General features: G+C 39.3%; 1 protein-coding gene across 15 annotated transcripts in view; it reads right to left on the reverse strand.

The window, feature by feature from the left end:
- Window positions 1-328: 328 nt before the first annotated feature.
- Window positions 329-14226, reverse strand: part of LOC127524644 (integumentary mucin C.1-like) — a 40200-nt gene continuing 26302 nt past the window's right edge. For 11 of the 15 annotated variants that reach the window (XM_051916385.1, XM_051916377.1, XM_051916420.1 and 8 more), the window contains 2 exons: window positions 11264-11381; window positions 329-1505 (listed from right to left, as the gene is read on the reverse strand). In XM_051916385.1, coding sequence (XP_051772345.1) covers window positions 800-1505; window positions 11264-11381 — 824 coding nt within the window. In that variant the 3' untranslated portion in view covers window positions 329-799. Of the gene's footprint in view, window positions 1506-8602; window positions 9079-10210; window positions 10308-10501; window positions 10711-10814; window positions 11130-11263; window positions 11382-14226 lie in introns of those variants that run through there. The other 4 variants (XM_051916461.1, XM_051916443.1, XM_051916465.1 and 1 more) reach the window with 2 other exon arrangements.

Raw genomic sequence — 14226 nt, forward strand, 5'->3', positions numbered from 1 at the left:
CCTTTTTTCATCCTGAGATAATTCAGATGATTTTCAGCTGTTTTTACTCCAGCTTTATCCTGTATGAACAATGAGTTTAACTCTACAGGTGTAAAACTGATTGAGCATTCTCATCTCATGTTTTGCTAAATGCTGCAGTTAGCTAGAAACTGTTCTCTAGGTTAGTCTGCCACCATGTGGTGATAATGTGACACTGCACTCCTCAATATAAGATACTGATATGATGAAGGCCTCTTTTCCATCACACCAGTTTCAGATCATCCAGCAAAACTTTACATATTTTTTTTTTTTAAAGTATATATGCATGATGAAAACACTATACACATAGAAAAATATACACATTATTTTAATTGGTTATTGTAATAAAGTAATGGGTCTACATTTATTTATATTTACAAATATATTTACTGAATTAATTTATTAATAAACAATAAAGCAAATTATTTTAAATTACACACTCAGTAGAAACACAACTGGTCAAAATTGACACATCACTGTAAAAAATTATTTTCATGATTTGTTATCACGTTTTTTCTTTTGTCAAATCAACTTCAGTAATTAATGTGGTTCAGATAACATAATATTTTGAGTTTCTGTTGATTTAAACCAACCGTCTTCATTGTATTAACTTATTTTAAGCCAACTTACTTTTTAAAGTTAAACCAACAATTCTTTTTTTACAGTGTACAGCTAAAAGACCAGTCGACTAGGACTAAACAATATCTGTAGTGCTTCAACTCACAACCCTGAGTACAAACTTACTGTAAAATGTGTGCATGTATATACAAATTGTCCTGTTTTATCCAGATTTATTCTTGGACTTATTCATCTGATATTCTCTAAGTCGTTTCTTGCTTTTCTTGCTTAGTATTTTTATCTTTAACTTTGATGGTTTTGTCCTCTTTGGAGTACTTGTGGTGGTCGCTGTAGATGTTGTCTCTGTGTTGGTTGTTCTTGAAGATGTGGTCTGATGTATAACTGTGCCTTTTCCAGGTGTTTCGTGTGTTGTTTTAATTGGTGGTGCAGCTGGTCCACCTGTCCCACATGTTATCGCAGTACTGGAAGAAGATTCTGGCTTTTCTGTGGACACTGAAAGTTGTTGGGTGGTTGTTGTGCTGGTCTCAGTCTTCGGTAGAGTCGTTTCGATTGTCGTCACTTTTGGTGGTTCAGTTGTACTCGTGCTGATCTCAGTCTCCGGTCCAGATGTTTCGATTATCGTCACTTTTGGTGGTTCAGTTGTACTCGTGCTGATTTCAGTCTTCGGTCCAGATGTTTCGATTATCGTCACTTTTGGTGGTTCAGTTGTACTCGTGCTGATCTCAGTCTCTGTTTTTGGTGTTTTGTTTGTTGTAGTTGTAGTTGGGATCATGTTTGTTGTACTTGTAAAGCACTTAGGTTTTATAGAAGTTTTTGCTGTCGTTCTTCCATCCACTATCTTCATTATTTTCTTAGGCCAGTCGCTATCTGGATCTGAACAAATAATTTTATTTTTCCTGGTGTGGAATCTGTGCATGGGGAAAAAATAATTGACATTTTAGATTTCATCATTTAATAATCCACCCAAAATAATAAATAAATAAAGAAAAGTTTGGTAACACTTTAGTATAGGGAACACATATAAACTATTAACTATGACGTTTCTTTCAAAAAACTCCTAATTACTGCTTATTAATAGTAAGTTAGTTGTTAAGTTTAGGTATTGGGTAGGATTAAGAATGTAGAATAAAGTCATGCAGAATAAGGCATTAATATGTGCTTTAATATGTGCTTTATTATGTGCTTTAAGTACTAATAAATAGCCAATATACTAGTAATATGCATGCTAATAAGCAACTAGTTAAAAGACCCTAAAATAAAGTGTTTCCAAAAGTTCAAATCATGATAGATTATAATAACTTTGAACTTGCCTTACAGCTCTGATAGCACATACTCCTGTTGACTCTTGTATGGTATAATCCACAATGTTTTCAGCTGGTATTCTGGTGTTTGACACAGTAAGACAGCAGTCTGCTTCACGACCTTCACCTGCTGGAGAAGCACATCATTATCTTCATGTAAATAATCATTACTTTCAGAGTGTAATATGTATGTACACTCTCTCATAAAGATACGATATCAGCTCAACTTCTACATTCAGTCGAGTGAAAGTTACTGAGGTCAAACCACAGTATTTAACCAAAGAGCTCAGAAATTAAAATAATCAAATCTCACCTGTTACCATAACACTCATCCATCCTATAGAGAAAAGAACGGCAGAAAACAGAGAGAACTTCATCTTGTCCTGTTGCTCGCTTCTAACTGTGAAACGTTCTTCTGGGCTGAAGGGTCTATGTTGAGGGAGGTCTTTCAGACCACAGAGCTCACCACCCTCTGCGATCACTTTTTTCTTCGTCACCTAGGCCCACAGACACCTCAGACGGGGACAGGAAAATATGACTGATGACTGGAAGACCAAAAGTGAGAAAGAAAAAGAGTTGCACTCAACCACATACAGGAAAATAAGGGGTTACAGAATTCACAATGAGCATTCAGAGTGACTGAATTCAGTTCATCGTGGCCTACACTTTTGGTCAGAGTGACGATTCGGTTAAATTCATGTTCTATATAGGCTTATCTACATAACTGTACATATGTAGCCTCTGTCCCTGGTTTTAAAATTAAAATGTATTTTTTGTATTTTTTTTAACTTAAACTTGTGTATTTAAATAAATAAATAGACTCTTAAAAAAAAGTGAGGTAGCATGGTAAAATACACTCTAAAAAGTAGTTTCAACCCAAATTTAGGTCAAATATGGACAAACCCAAATGTTGGGTTAAAAATGTACCCTGGCTGGGTTTGTCCATATTTAACCCAAATTTGGGTTGAAACAACTCAGCATTATTTAAGGTATAATTATATTGTCATGATTATGTTTTGTTCTGGTTTGGTCCTGTCATGTTAAGCTGACCTAGTTTCTATGTATGTGCCAGTTTTTTCCCTTGCTTAATGATTCCATTCACCTGTTGTCCTATTAATTAACTCATTAGCTCCTCGTGTATTTAAGGGTGTACTCACACTAGGCGCTCTGAACCGTGCCCGAGCGCATTTGACAAGTGTGATTGCTCCGTTCCATGCCCTGGTGCGGTTCGTTTAGCCGGCCATGGCCCGCTTGGAAGAGGTGGGCCACAGCGCGGTTCGCATGCAGTGTGAGCGCTAACCGTGCCTGAGCAAGGAAACAGTTACTACTTTTGTGTCTACTACTGTCATCATTATGAACGGCAAACATCTTTATTACTGCTTTGATAGTACACTTATCAATTCATGTAATTAATTTTGGGTTTATAACGGGCCTGATTCCCACCTTACTGATGAACAGGAATTAGTTTGCGAGTAAAGCTGCAAATTCCTCCATTAACGTCAGCTGCCTTCGTAATAATCTGATACGTGCTATTGAAAATCGGTGCAAGGCATAAATTATAAATAGCCTATATATTAGGCAGTATCTTAGTGCATTTCTTCATGTTTTCTTCCATTCAAAAAGTTGCATCGTATATGACGTAAGCGTGCTGGAGCATTAAGTGCAGTGTGAGTGCAGCGGGGGAGTGGGGACAATCACGCTCGCGCTCAGTTCAAGGCAACCGTGCCTAGTGTGAGTACACCCTAAGTCCTGTGTTCATTCAGTTCATTCTGTTCGGGTTTGTTATTTTAGTTGTTTGCTCCCTTGTGTTGAACTTTTGGATTAATGACGGTTTGAAGTATTCGTCTTTGTGTGCTTACTTGTGCAACCAAGCGTGACATATCAGGCATAACATTATGAGCACCTTCCTAATATTGTGTTTGTCCTTCTTTTGCTGCCAAAACAGCCCTGACCCACTAAGGCATGGACTCCACTAGACCCCTGAAGGTGTGCTGTGGTATCTGACACCAAGATGTTGTCCTGTAAGTTATGAGGTGGAGCCTCCATGGATCGGACTTGTTTGTTCAGCACATCCCACAGATGCTCGATTGGATTGAGATCTGGGGAATTTGGAGGCGAAGTCAACACCTCAAACTCGTTGTTGTGCTCCTCAAACCATTCCTGAACCATTTTTGCTTTGTGGCAGGAGCATTATCCTGCTGAAAGCGGCCACAGCCACCAGGGAATACCGCTTCCATGAAAGGGTGTACATGGTCTGCAGCAATGCTTAGGTAGGTGGTACGTGTCAAAGTAACATCCACATGGATGGCAGGACCCAAGGTTTTCCAGCAGAACATTGCCCAAAGCATCACACTGCCTCCGCCGGCTCGCCTTCGTCCCATAGTGCATCCTGGTGCCATGTGTTCCCCAGGTAAGAGACGCACATGCATCCACATGAAAGAAAACGTGATTCATCAGACCAGGCCACCTTCTTCCATTGGCTCTTTCGGCGGTGGACAGGGGTCAGCATGGGCACCCTGACTGGTCTACTGTCTATGCAGCTCCATACGCAACAAACTGATGCACTGTGTATTCTGACACCTTTCTATCAGAACCAGCATTAACTTCTTGAGCGATTTGAGCTACAGTAGCTCGTCTGTTGGATCGGACCACACGGGCCAGCCTTCGCTCCCCACATGCATCAGTGAGCCTTGTCCGCCCATGACCCTATTGCCGGTTCACCACTGTTCCTTCCTTGGAGCACTTTTGATAGATACTGACCACTGCAGACCGGGAACACCCCACAAGAGCTGCAGTTTTGGAGATGCTCTGACCCAGTCGTCTAGCCATCACAATTTGGCCCTTGTCAAACTCGCTCAAATCCTTACGCTTGCCCATTTTTCCTGCTTCTAACACATAAACTCTGAGGACAAAATGTTCACTCGCTGCCTAATATATCCCACCCACTAACAGTGCTCATAATGTTATGCCTGATCGGTGTATATACAGTATATAGGTACTGATTCTAAATGATTACAATCATCTACACTAAGTATAGACAAGTAACACATTGAATTAAATGTGTTTTTTTTTTTTTTGTGTGTGTGTGTTAAAAAATGTGGTTAAAAAAGAATCAAAATGTGTTCAAAAAGATTATGCTAATTTTTATTTGGGGTCCATAGAAATTCCTTTGAGAATATCATGGTGTTTCCATGCATGGCATGTGTCCAAGAAACATGGTATTTCCGTGTTACCATGTCTAAACTGTGGTAGTACAATGGAACTTTTTCTGTATGTAGAGCAAGACCTCACTACCTTCACAAACTATTGAATTGGCTTGACTCGTGTTACATGATGTGTTTACATTAATAAATATATGTCATATGCAACAGGTAAGGTAGACAGAAAAATGCTTTGAAGCTGAATTGAACAGCAACTTTGCACTTTGTGAACAATATGCATAAAATGTGGGCATGTTTAACGCGTGTGGAAACTACATAGGCCTTTTAAGGGGCTGTGATCATGAAACCACAAACGTTTATACAGCCTTAATGGGATCTTCCACATCTCACTAAGACCTTAAAACAAAACCAGCTCCCACCCAGCACTCACCTACACTCAAACTGAGACACGTGCAGATGTTTCGAGACGCCTTTTGTCTCTTTACAGCGTTTAGAGTGAACATACATATAGTTTAATGCGATTATACACTGCTTAGCATTTTATAAGGTTAACATTTATGCATTTGTTTACTTTTGCCCCGGTCCTTTCTGATGTTATATACAAGTAAATATGTAGACCTAAATGAATAACCACATGCATTTCACTTCCTGTTTCGAAATCACACAGTGTGTGATGTCCTCTGAGCTATTTGTAGAGAGTTCTGGTGTAGATGAGAGATGAAAGACCACAGCTTCACACTCTGTTCGGTGAAAGGAAGTAGTGACAGCAATGCTGCACCTTATTATGCATTAAATACTAAGCCAAAGAGCAGCAAGAGGCTATGTACACACGTCTGAATTTTCAGTATTCACTGACCAGAATTACATCATTTTGACCTGAGTCACTGGAAAAGATGAGAACTGTATTATAATAATAGCTATGGTCAGAATGTGCGGTAATACTTCGTGTTCATGGCACTGAGCGGCACTCTGGGTTATCAGCAGTAGTGGAAAAACTACTTCATTTCTGATAAAAGAGCACTAATATATTAAAGGGATAGTTCACCTAAAAATGAAAATTCCATCATCAATGATTTGCCCTCATGTCATTCCAAACCTGTCTTCTTTTTTCTATGGAACACAAAAGAAGATATTTTGAAAAATGTTTTTGTCCATACAGTGAATGTCAGTGGGGTCCAATGGTGTTATCAACATATCAAAGATCTTCTTTGGAGTGAACAATCCCCTCGAGTAAAAAAGTAAGTAAATTTAGTAAAAGTAAACTCTCAGTCACCCTTTTAAAAGTTAGCCTACCTTATTCACCTAGTTTGTACCTTATTTACCCCTAATCGATTTTAGTTCCTTAAAGGGATAGTTCACCCAAAAATGAAATTTTCGTCATTAAGTATTCGCCCTCATGTCCTTCCAAACATGTAAGACTTTTGTTCATCTTCAGAACACAAATGAAGATCTTTTTGATGAATTTTGATGAATTTCTGTCCCTCCATAGACAGCTATACAACGGACAATTTGACGCTTCAAAAAGTTTATAAAGACATCATAAAACTAATCCATACGTTTGAGCTTCTGCAAGAACCAATGAGGTTCATTCTCGTGTTACGCAGCATGTTTGAGCTTCCGTAACAACCAATGAGGTTCATTCTCGTGTTACGCAGCACTTTTGAGCTTCATCAAGAACCAATGAGGTTCATTCTCATGTTACGCAGCACATTTGAGCTTCCGTAACAACCAATGAGGTTCATTCTCGTGTTACGCAGCACGTTTGAGCTTCAGCAAGAACCAATGAGGTTCATTCTCATGTTACGCAGCACGTTTGAGCTTCAGCAAGAACCAATGAGGTTCATTCTCGTGTTACGCAGCACGTTTGAGCTTCAGCAAGAACCAATGAGGTTCATTCTCATGTTACGCAGCACGTTTGAGCTTCAGCAAGAACCAATGAGGTTCGTTCTCGTGTTACGCAGCATGTTTGAGCTTCCGTAACAACCAATGAGGTTCATTCTCATGTTACGCAGCACGTTTGAGCTTCAGCAAGAACCAATGAGGTTCGTTCTCGTGTTACGCAGCACATTTGAGCTTCCGTAACAACCAATGAGGTTCATTCTCGTGTTACGCAGCACATTTGAGCTTCCGTAACAACCAATGAGGTTCATTCTCGTGTTACGCAGCACGTTTGAGCTTCAGCGAGAACCAATGAGGTTCATTCTCGTGTTACGCAGCACGTTTGAGCTTCACAAGAACCAATGAGGTTCATTCTCATGTTACACAGATGAATGAAAGTCTTATGGGTTTGGAACAACATGAGGGTGAGTAATTAATGACAGAATTTTCATTTTTGGGTGAACTAACCCTTCTTTAGGTACGTTAGTACCAAATTTGGTACGTTTTGCAAAGGTACCATCCAAGTGACAGCTTTTGTAAAATTTTTCTGAGAGTACTTTTAAAAAAGTTACATGCATAAATACTACATAGTAGAATAAAAACATCATCTTACTCAGAAAACAAGCTTTAGTTAATGTTACTGAACTTATCTCAAACTTATTTGGTTGGAGACCACAGAACACAAGGGGGTGCTAAAGGGGCTAAAGGGGCTTGTGCACAATAAAAACAGAAAAAATAAGAACAGTACAAAATAATAAATAATAATAATGTGTGTAATAATAATGACCGTGTCTTTTTAGGGAAATTTGTCTTTGTCAATGTTGTCCTTGGCATGCTGGCTGGCTGTATGGCACTATTTTCTGTAAATATTTCTATTCTTGGGTCAAAAAACAAACTTAATACACAGCATAAATAGCAAGTAAATACAGGTAATATTTTAATTATTTACTTTAGTGCAATGACCAGTAAAAGAAAGTTATTTCATTTAACAAACAACATGCTGTCTTCATAATTTTACATAATATTTTTCATGCACAGTAGGCTTATAAACGGGACTGTAAGGGTTCTTCTCTTATTTAGGAAGGGGGTCCGTTTCATGGGGTCTGTGAGAAAAATGAAACATGTTCAGCCGACTCTGGGACAGAAAGACGAATAGACTGAACCGAGAGATGCGCTAAGAGTGACAGCAGTATTGACAGTGAGGATAATAAACTATTAGGCTATTAGCTCCTCTTTGAAAATGTTTTAAACATTTTTAGGGCTATTAGACTATACAATGAATCATAGGCCTGTAATTATTAACAGTCTATAATATTTCATAACAATGCAGTCATCAATGTAAATTAAGAGCAGCTTTACTTCAAGCACTGACTTATGTACATGCCACAAGAGAAATAATGGAATAAATTAAGACAGATATATACCGTTATGTCGTCGTCTCTGAGAGAATATGCTCCGTCAATGCAGCATCAGATACAGCTCCATCACTTTCTGCTTTCACTTTCTGTAATGAATACTGACCGAGGTTAAGACTTTTTCACCATCATAACTCTTGCGCAGAGTCTGCACGTTGCTTCTTGTGTGATATCCATTGGCTCGCCTTCTTGGTTTAAAATGGAAAGATTTCCAATATTGGATGTTATAAAAACATCTAATTCACTGGCATTCTGTATAATATTTGACCATTTATTGTGTTGCCAATAGCACCATGCATACAAAAATGTAATACGAACAAGATTACATGTTGCTAATGTATTTTAGATTAAGTAAATCAAGAAAACAATATACAAAATACAAGGAATCACACAAAACGTGAATATAAAAGATTTTACAAGGCAAAACAACTGGAGAGAAATGTTGATTTTTCACTATATCACCTTATACATTTGTTAGATTTAAAAGTATTTCAGTCATTCTAGTAATATCAGTATACTGGCATAAAAAGCCATAAAGAAGTTTTAAGGCTGTTGGATATAAAAGTAAAAACTTGAGTATTTAGATTGCTAATTAATTCTTTATTCAAAAGCCACACTGTTTATTGAATCTTAATCCAACCGCTATCTGGATTTGACTAATTATTTTAATACTTGGTATTCCTGTTATTGCTTTGGTACTTGTGGAGCATTTTCTTGCTGTGAGATCTGTAAATGTAAAAAAAAAAACAAAAAAAAAACAAGACTTGTTAGCTGTCATGGTTTAATAATTATTGCTGAATCTGTGCATCACCACCAAAATAACACTGAACTTGTCTTAAAGCTCTGATGCGATAATCCAAAATGTCTTTAAACCTTGTAATGCATTCAAAAATGATACACCTTTTTCATTCCTGGGTCCGTTTATTAATGGTCATAACGTAATATTTTTCAACTAAAACCATATTGGATCTGATCAGTAACTTCTCATTGATAAGTCAATGCACAACATTTTTAAAGTTTTGAATGTTACCGTGTTATTACCATAATATCACCACACTCTAAAAATGCTGGGTTAAAAACAAAAGTTGGGTTGAAAATGGACAAACCCAGTGAATGGGTTGTTTAAAAATGACTGTACTGCTCACTTAAAATGAACCCAAAGTATGCTGCAAATGAACATTTATTAATATGTTTAATGAATAATAATTAAACAATAAACATTTATTAAATTTCTTATTAATAAATGTTCACCTTTTGATTATTATTGTTGCCTCTAGTAATTATGTCTGATTTTGGGTTCATTTTAAGCCAGACATATAGTAATTTTCACTACCCAGCAAGACATTGGGCAGACATTTAACCCAACTGCTGGGGTTAAAACAACCCAATCACTGGGTTTGTCCATTTTCAACCCAACTTGGGTTGTTTTTAACCCAGCATTTTTTAGAGTGTACATTTACTCCCTTTAAAAAAATAACCAATACTTTTAAAATTTTACAAGAAGTACATCAAAAACGAGTGTAATGCAAGAAAAAATATATCTCAATATTTGAGAAATTTAGTGGAATATATCATTAGATGAAATTATAAGTACGTATAAAATGAGAAATACCAGTATGAAATCCACTGACTTTAATGGATGAAATGTTTTCAAACTAAATATATTCATTTTACGTTCAGTAATTTCAGACAAATCTAAACAACAACAACATAATTTCATGTGTAAAGCCACAGTTATATCTTCTTTCTAAAATAAATGATGTCTATTTTGAAAGTTTTAACCCATTTCCAAAGTTTCATTTTTGTATTATTATTATTATTATTATTTTTTTTTTTTTTAATTAAATTTTTTATGTACCTCTTCCGGGTCAAAAGGGGTCTAAATGCAACAGGAGGGTTAACTGGGATTGTGGTGCTTATCGTGGTAGAACAGCAGCTTTCTGGATGTCCATATCCTGTTAGAGAAAAATATATATGTTTTTGTATACAATTTTCATTTTTTGCCTTCACTTAATTTTTCTTCCTGTTAAGCAGCAGTCTTTTGTTGTAGAGGTAAAGCATCACATCACAAAAACATTGTTGTATGTGTCAAAATAGGCCTACACATTCTCTATGTCAAAGACCTGAAATCAAAAACATTTTTACTTACTAGTCCAGGTAGTTTGAGTGTTTGTTCCTGTTCTCTTACCCTCAGTGCCGTTCCTTTGTATTGCAGTTGTAGTTGTGATCAAGTTTGCTGTAAGTTCTTCGGAAGGTTCCTCTGTCATTGTCCTTCTCCCATTCACCTCTTTTATTGCACTCTTAGCCCAGCTGCCTTCTGGATCTGAACAAATAACTTTATTTTTTATGGTGCGGAACCTGTACATGGGAAAAAATACATGACTTATTAGCTCTCATCGTTGAATTATCTGAATCTGTGTAAAATTTTATATTATGATAGATTATAATAACTTTGAACTTGCCTTACAGCTCTGATAGGACACAGAGATGAATCTTGTATGTGATAATCCACGATGTCTTCAGCTGGTGTTCTGGTGTTTGTCACAGTGAGACAGCAGTCTGGATGATCACGGGTGGTTGTTTCGCTGGTCTCAGTCTTCGGTCGAGGTGTTTCAGGTGTTGTAGTTGTAGTTGGGATCATGTTTGTTGTACTTGTAAAGCACTTAGGTTTTATAGAAGGTTTTGCTGTCGTTCTTCCATCCACTATCTTCATTGCTTTCTTAGCCCACTCGCTATCTGGATCTGAACAAATAATTTTATTTTTCCTGGTGTGGAATCTGAACATGGAAGAAAAAGAAATACTTGATGTTTTAGCTTTCATTGTTTAATTATCCACCCAAAAATTAATTTTAAAGATAAACAATCAAATAATAACATTTCAAATTGTGATGTATAATAACTTTGAACTTGCCTTACAGCTCTAGGAGCACATACTCCTGTTGACTCTTGTATGTCATAACTCACAATGTTTTCAGCTGGTATTCTGGTGTTTGTCACTTTAAGACAGCAGGTTGGTGGACGATCCTGACCTATTGGAGAAGCACATCATTATCTTCAGGTAAATAATCATGACTTTCACAGTATAAGATGAACACACATGTACACTCTCTCATAAAGACACAATATCAGCTCAACTTCTACATTCAGTCCAGTGAAAGTTACTGAGGTCAAACCACAGTATTTTATTATGAACTGAAACGGTCAAATCTCACCACTCGCAGTGTTCATCCACCGTACAGAGAAAAGAAACGCAGTAACTAATTATTTTGTTATAGAGGTAAAACAACATCTCACAAAAACATTGGGTAACACTTCACTTAAAGCCTTTCTGTATAATGCATTATAAAAGTATTTTTAATGAAGTAATTATGCCTTGTAATGAACCTAACAATGGATTGTATGCTCTCATGAATAATTATAACCACAATTATAATACATTCTAATACTTGTCTCTTCATTGAATAAACCTTTAGAATGTATAATGCATTAAAACACACAACAAACAACCAATTTACACAGAACAATCAAAATCTGCAAATATTATAATGCATTTTTAACTTTGATTACAATTATTTCTGAAAAGATATAATGCATTACAACATGCATCATGAGGGTGTCACGAATATGGCTCCTTCGGCCCTTCCTCCGGACCACCGGAGGGAGCCATCACCGGAATACTGATCAGTTCTCATTCGGACTACGTTTCCCATGGGCCCTCACTCCTGGGACTGATTGCACACACACCTGCACCGCATCACACTCACACTATATAAGACACACTCACACACACACACATCGCGAAGTCTTGATTTGCCGAGGTGATCATTTCTGAGCGTTTTTCTGTGGACTGTTTATCTGTTACCGATTGGACTGTTTATTCCCTGCGACCCTTTGCTGCCTACCCTGATCTTTGCCTGTTTCCTGGACTGTGATTGTTTGCTGCCTGCCCTGATCCTTGCCTGTACCCTGACTCTGTTTGTCTGCCGCCTGCCCCGACCTTTGCCTGTTACTGTTTATGCCTCTGCCTCTGCCCTGTCTACTCTGTAAGTACTTTTAATAAACTAGCTGCAAATGGATCCACATTCTGTCGACCCATCATTACAGAAGACTTCGCCAATCAGCGATCCAGCAGCCCTCATGCAGATTTCGTCAGAACTAACTGCCCAGGCCAACCAGCTAGCGGTGCATCAACATCAGCTTAACCGCTTAACTTCTCTTACCGAAGAACTGGTGAAAACGCTCCAAGGCCTCCGATTTAGCCCTGCTGAAATCGCCACACCGCCGCCCGTTGTTCCCGCCAATCCAGGCTTCGTGGCCTCCCCTGCGGTCAACCCTCGCCTAGCGCTCCCAGAAAAGTTCGACGGCAGTCCCGCCAGATGTAAGGGGTTCCTTCTCCAATGCTCCCTGTTCATCAACCAACAACCGTCTCTGTATCCCACCGAATCCAGTCGGATATCGTTTGTGTGTTCCCTGCTCACTGGCAAAGCACTGGATTGGGCCACCGCGGTGTGGAGAGATGACAGTCCTGCGTTCCCCACCTTCCAGGACTTCTTGCGAAGCTTTAAAGAGGTCTTCGAACATCCTGAAGGAGGCAAGAGCGTCGGCGATCAGCTATTGTCTCTCAGCCAAGGTAAACAAACAGCAGCTGAGTACGCGCTCAACTTTCGCACTCTCGCCGCTCAGACGAACTGGGTTGAGGACACATTAAAACTGCTTTTCCGAAGGGGTCTATCACTGGAATTACAAGCCGAACTCGCGTGCCGGGATGAGGGAAGCTCGCTCAACGCTTTCATCGAACTGGCCATTCACATTGACAATCTGCTACGCACCCGACGACCCGTTCGGCTATCCGCCTCAGCCGGACCCGCTTTGGAACCCATGCAACTCGGCTACACTCCGCTACTTCCCGAAGAGAGAGAAAGGAGACGACAACTACATCTGTGTCTCTACTGCGGCCAGGCCGGCCATATCAAGATTAACTGCCCCGTACGACCTCAGTCTTCCAATCCCAAAGCGGTGAGTTCTGCACCACACTCCAACTGCTTTAAAATTCCCATTCAGATTACCGTAAATGGCCAACGTCTATCCACTCACGCCTTGCTGGATTCTGGAGCCGCCGGGAACTTCATGTCTGATGCTTTCATCAAAAGTCATAACATCTCACTAACAGACTGTAATTCCCTGTTGACAGTGGAGGCGCTAGATGGGAAGCCCATCGGCGGAGGCAAAGTGATCCATATCACAGACGAACTCGCTTTACAAGTAGGGGCCCTTCACCATGAGCTCATTCGCTTCTACGTTATCCACTCACCCAACAACCCCGTGATCCTTGGTCTGCCGTGGCTCAGAACCCATAACCCACACATTTCCTGGAAGGAGGGCCAGATTGTACAATGGGACGCCAACTGCCATGCAAACTGCTTGAAACAAATCACTCCCCTGCCAGTTCAAGCCGCTGCACTCCACGATTCTGACACCGAGAAATTAAACATACCCGAAGAATACTCCGATCTGGCTGTGGCCTTCAGTAAGAACAAGTCCACCGAACTTCCTCCTCATCGCTCCGGGGACTGTGCCATCGACCTGTTGCCTGGAACCACACCTCCCAAGGGCAGGATCTTTCCCCTGTCACAACCCGAGTCAGCAGCCATGAAAGCCTACATCGAGGAGGAACTAGCCAAAGGATTTATCCGCCCGTCCACATCACCGGCAGCCTCAGGATTCTTCTTCGTCAAGAAAAAGGACGGCGGATTAAGACCTTGTATCGACTACCGTGGACTCAATGACATCACCATCAAGTTCCGGTACCCCTTACCTCTAGTTCCTCCAGCCCTCGAACAACTCAGGCAGGCCACATACTTTACCAAGTTGGAC

Source organism: Ctenopharyngodon idella, chromosome 2 (assembly GCF_019924925.1).
Source record: "Ctenopharyngodon idella isolate HZGC_01 chromosome 2, HZGC01, whole genome shotgun sequence".
NCBI classification, from domain to species: domain Eukaryota; kingdom Metazoa; phylum Chordata; class Actinopteri; order Cypriniformes; family Xenocyprididae; genus Ctenopharyngodon; species Ctenopharyngodon idella.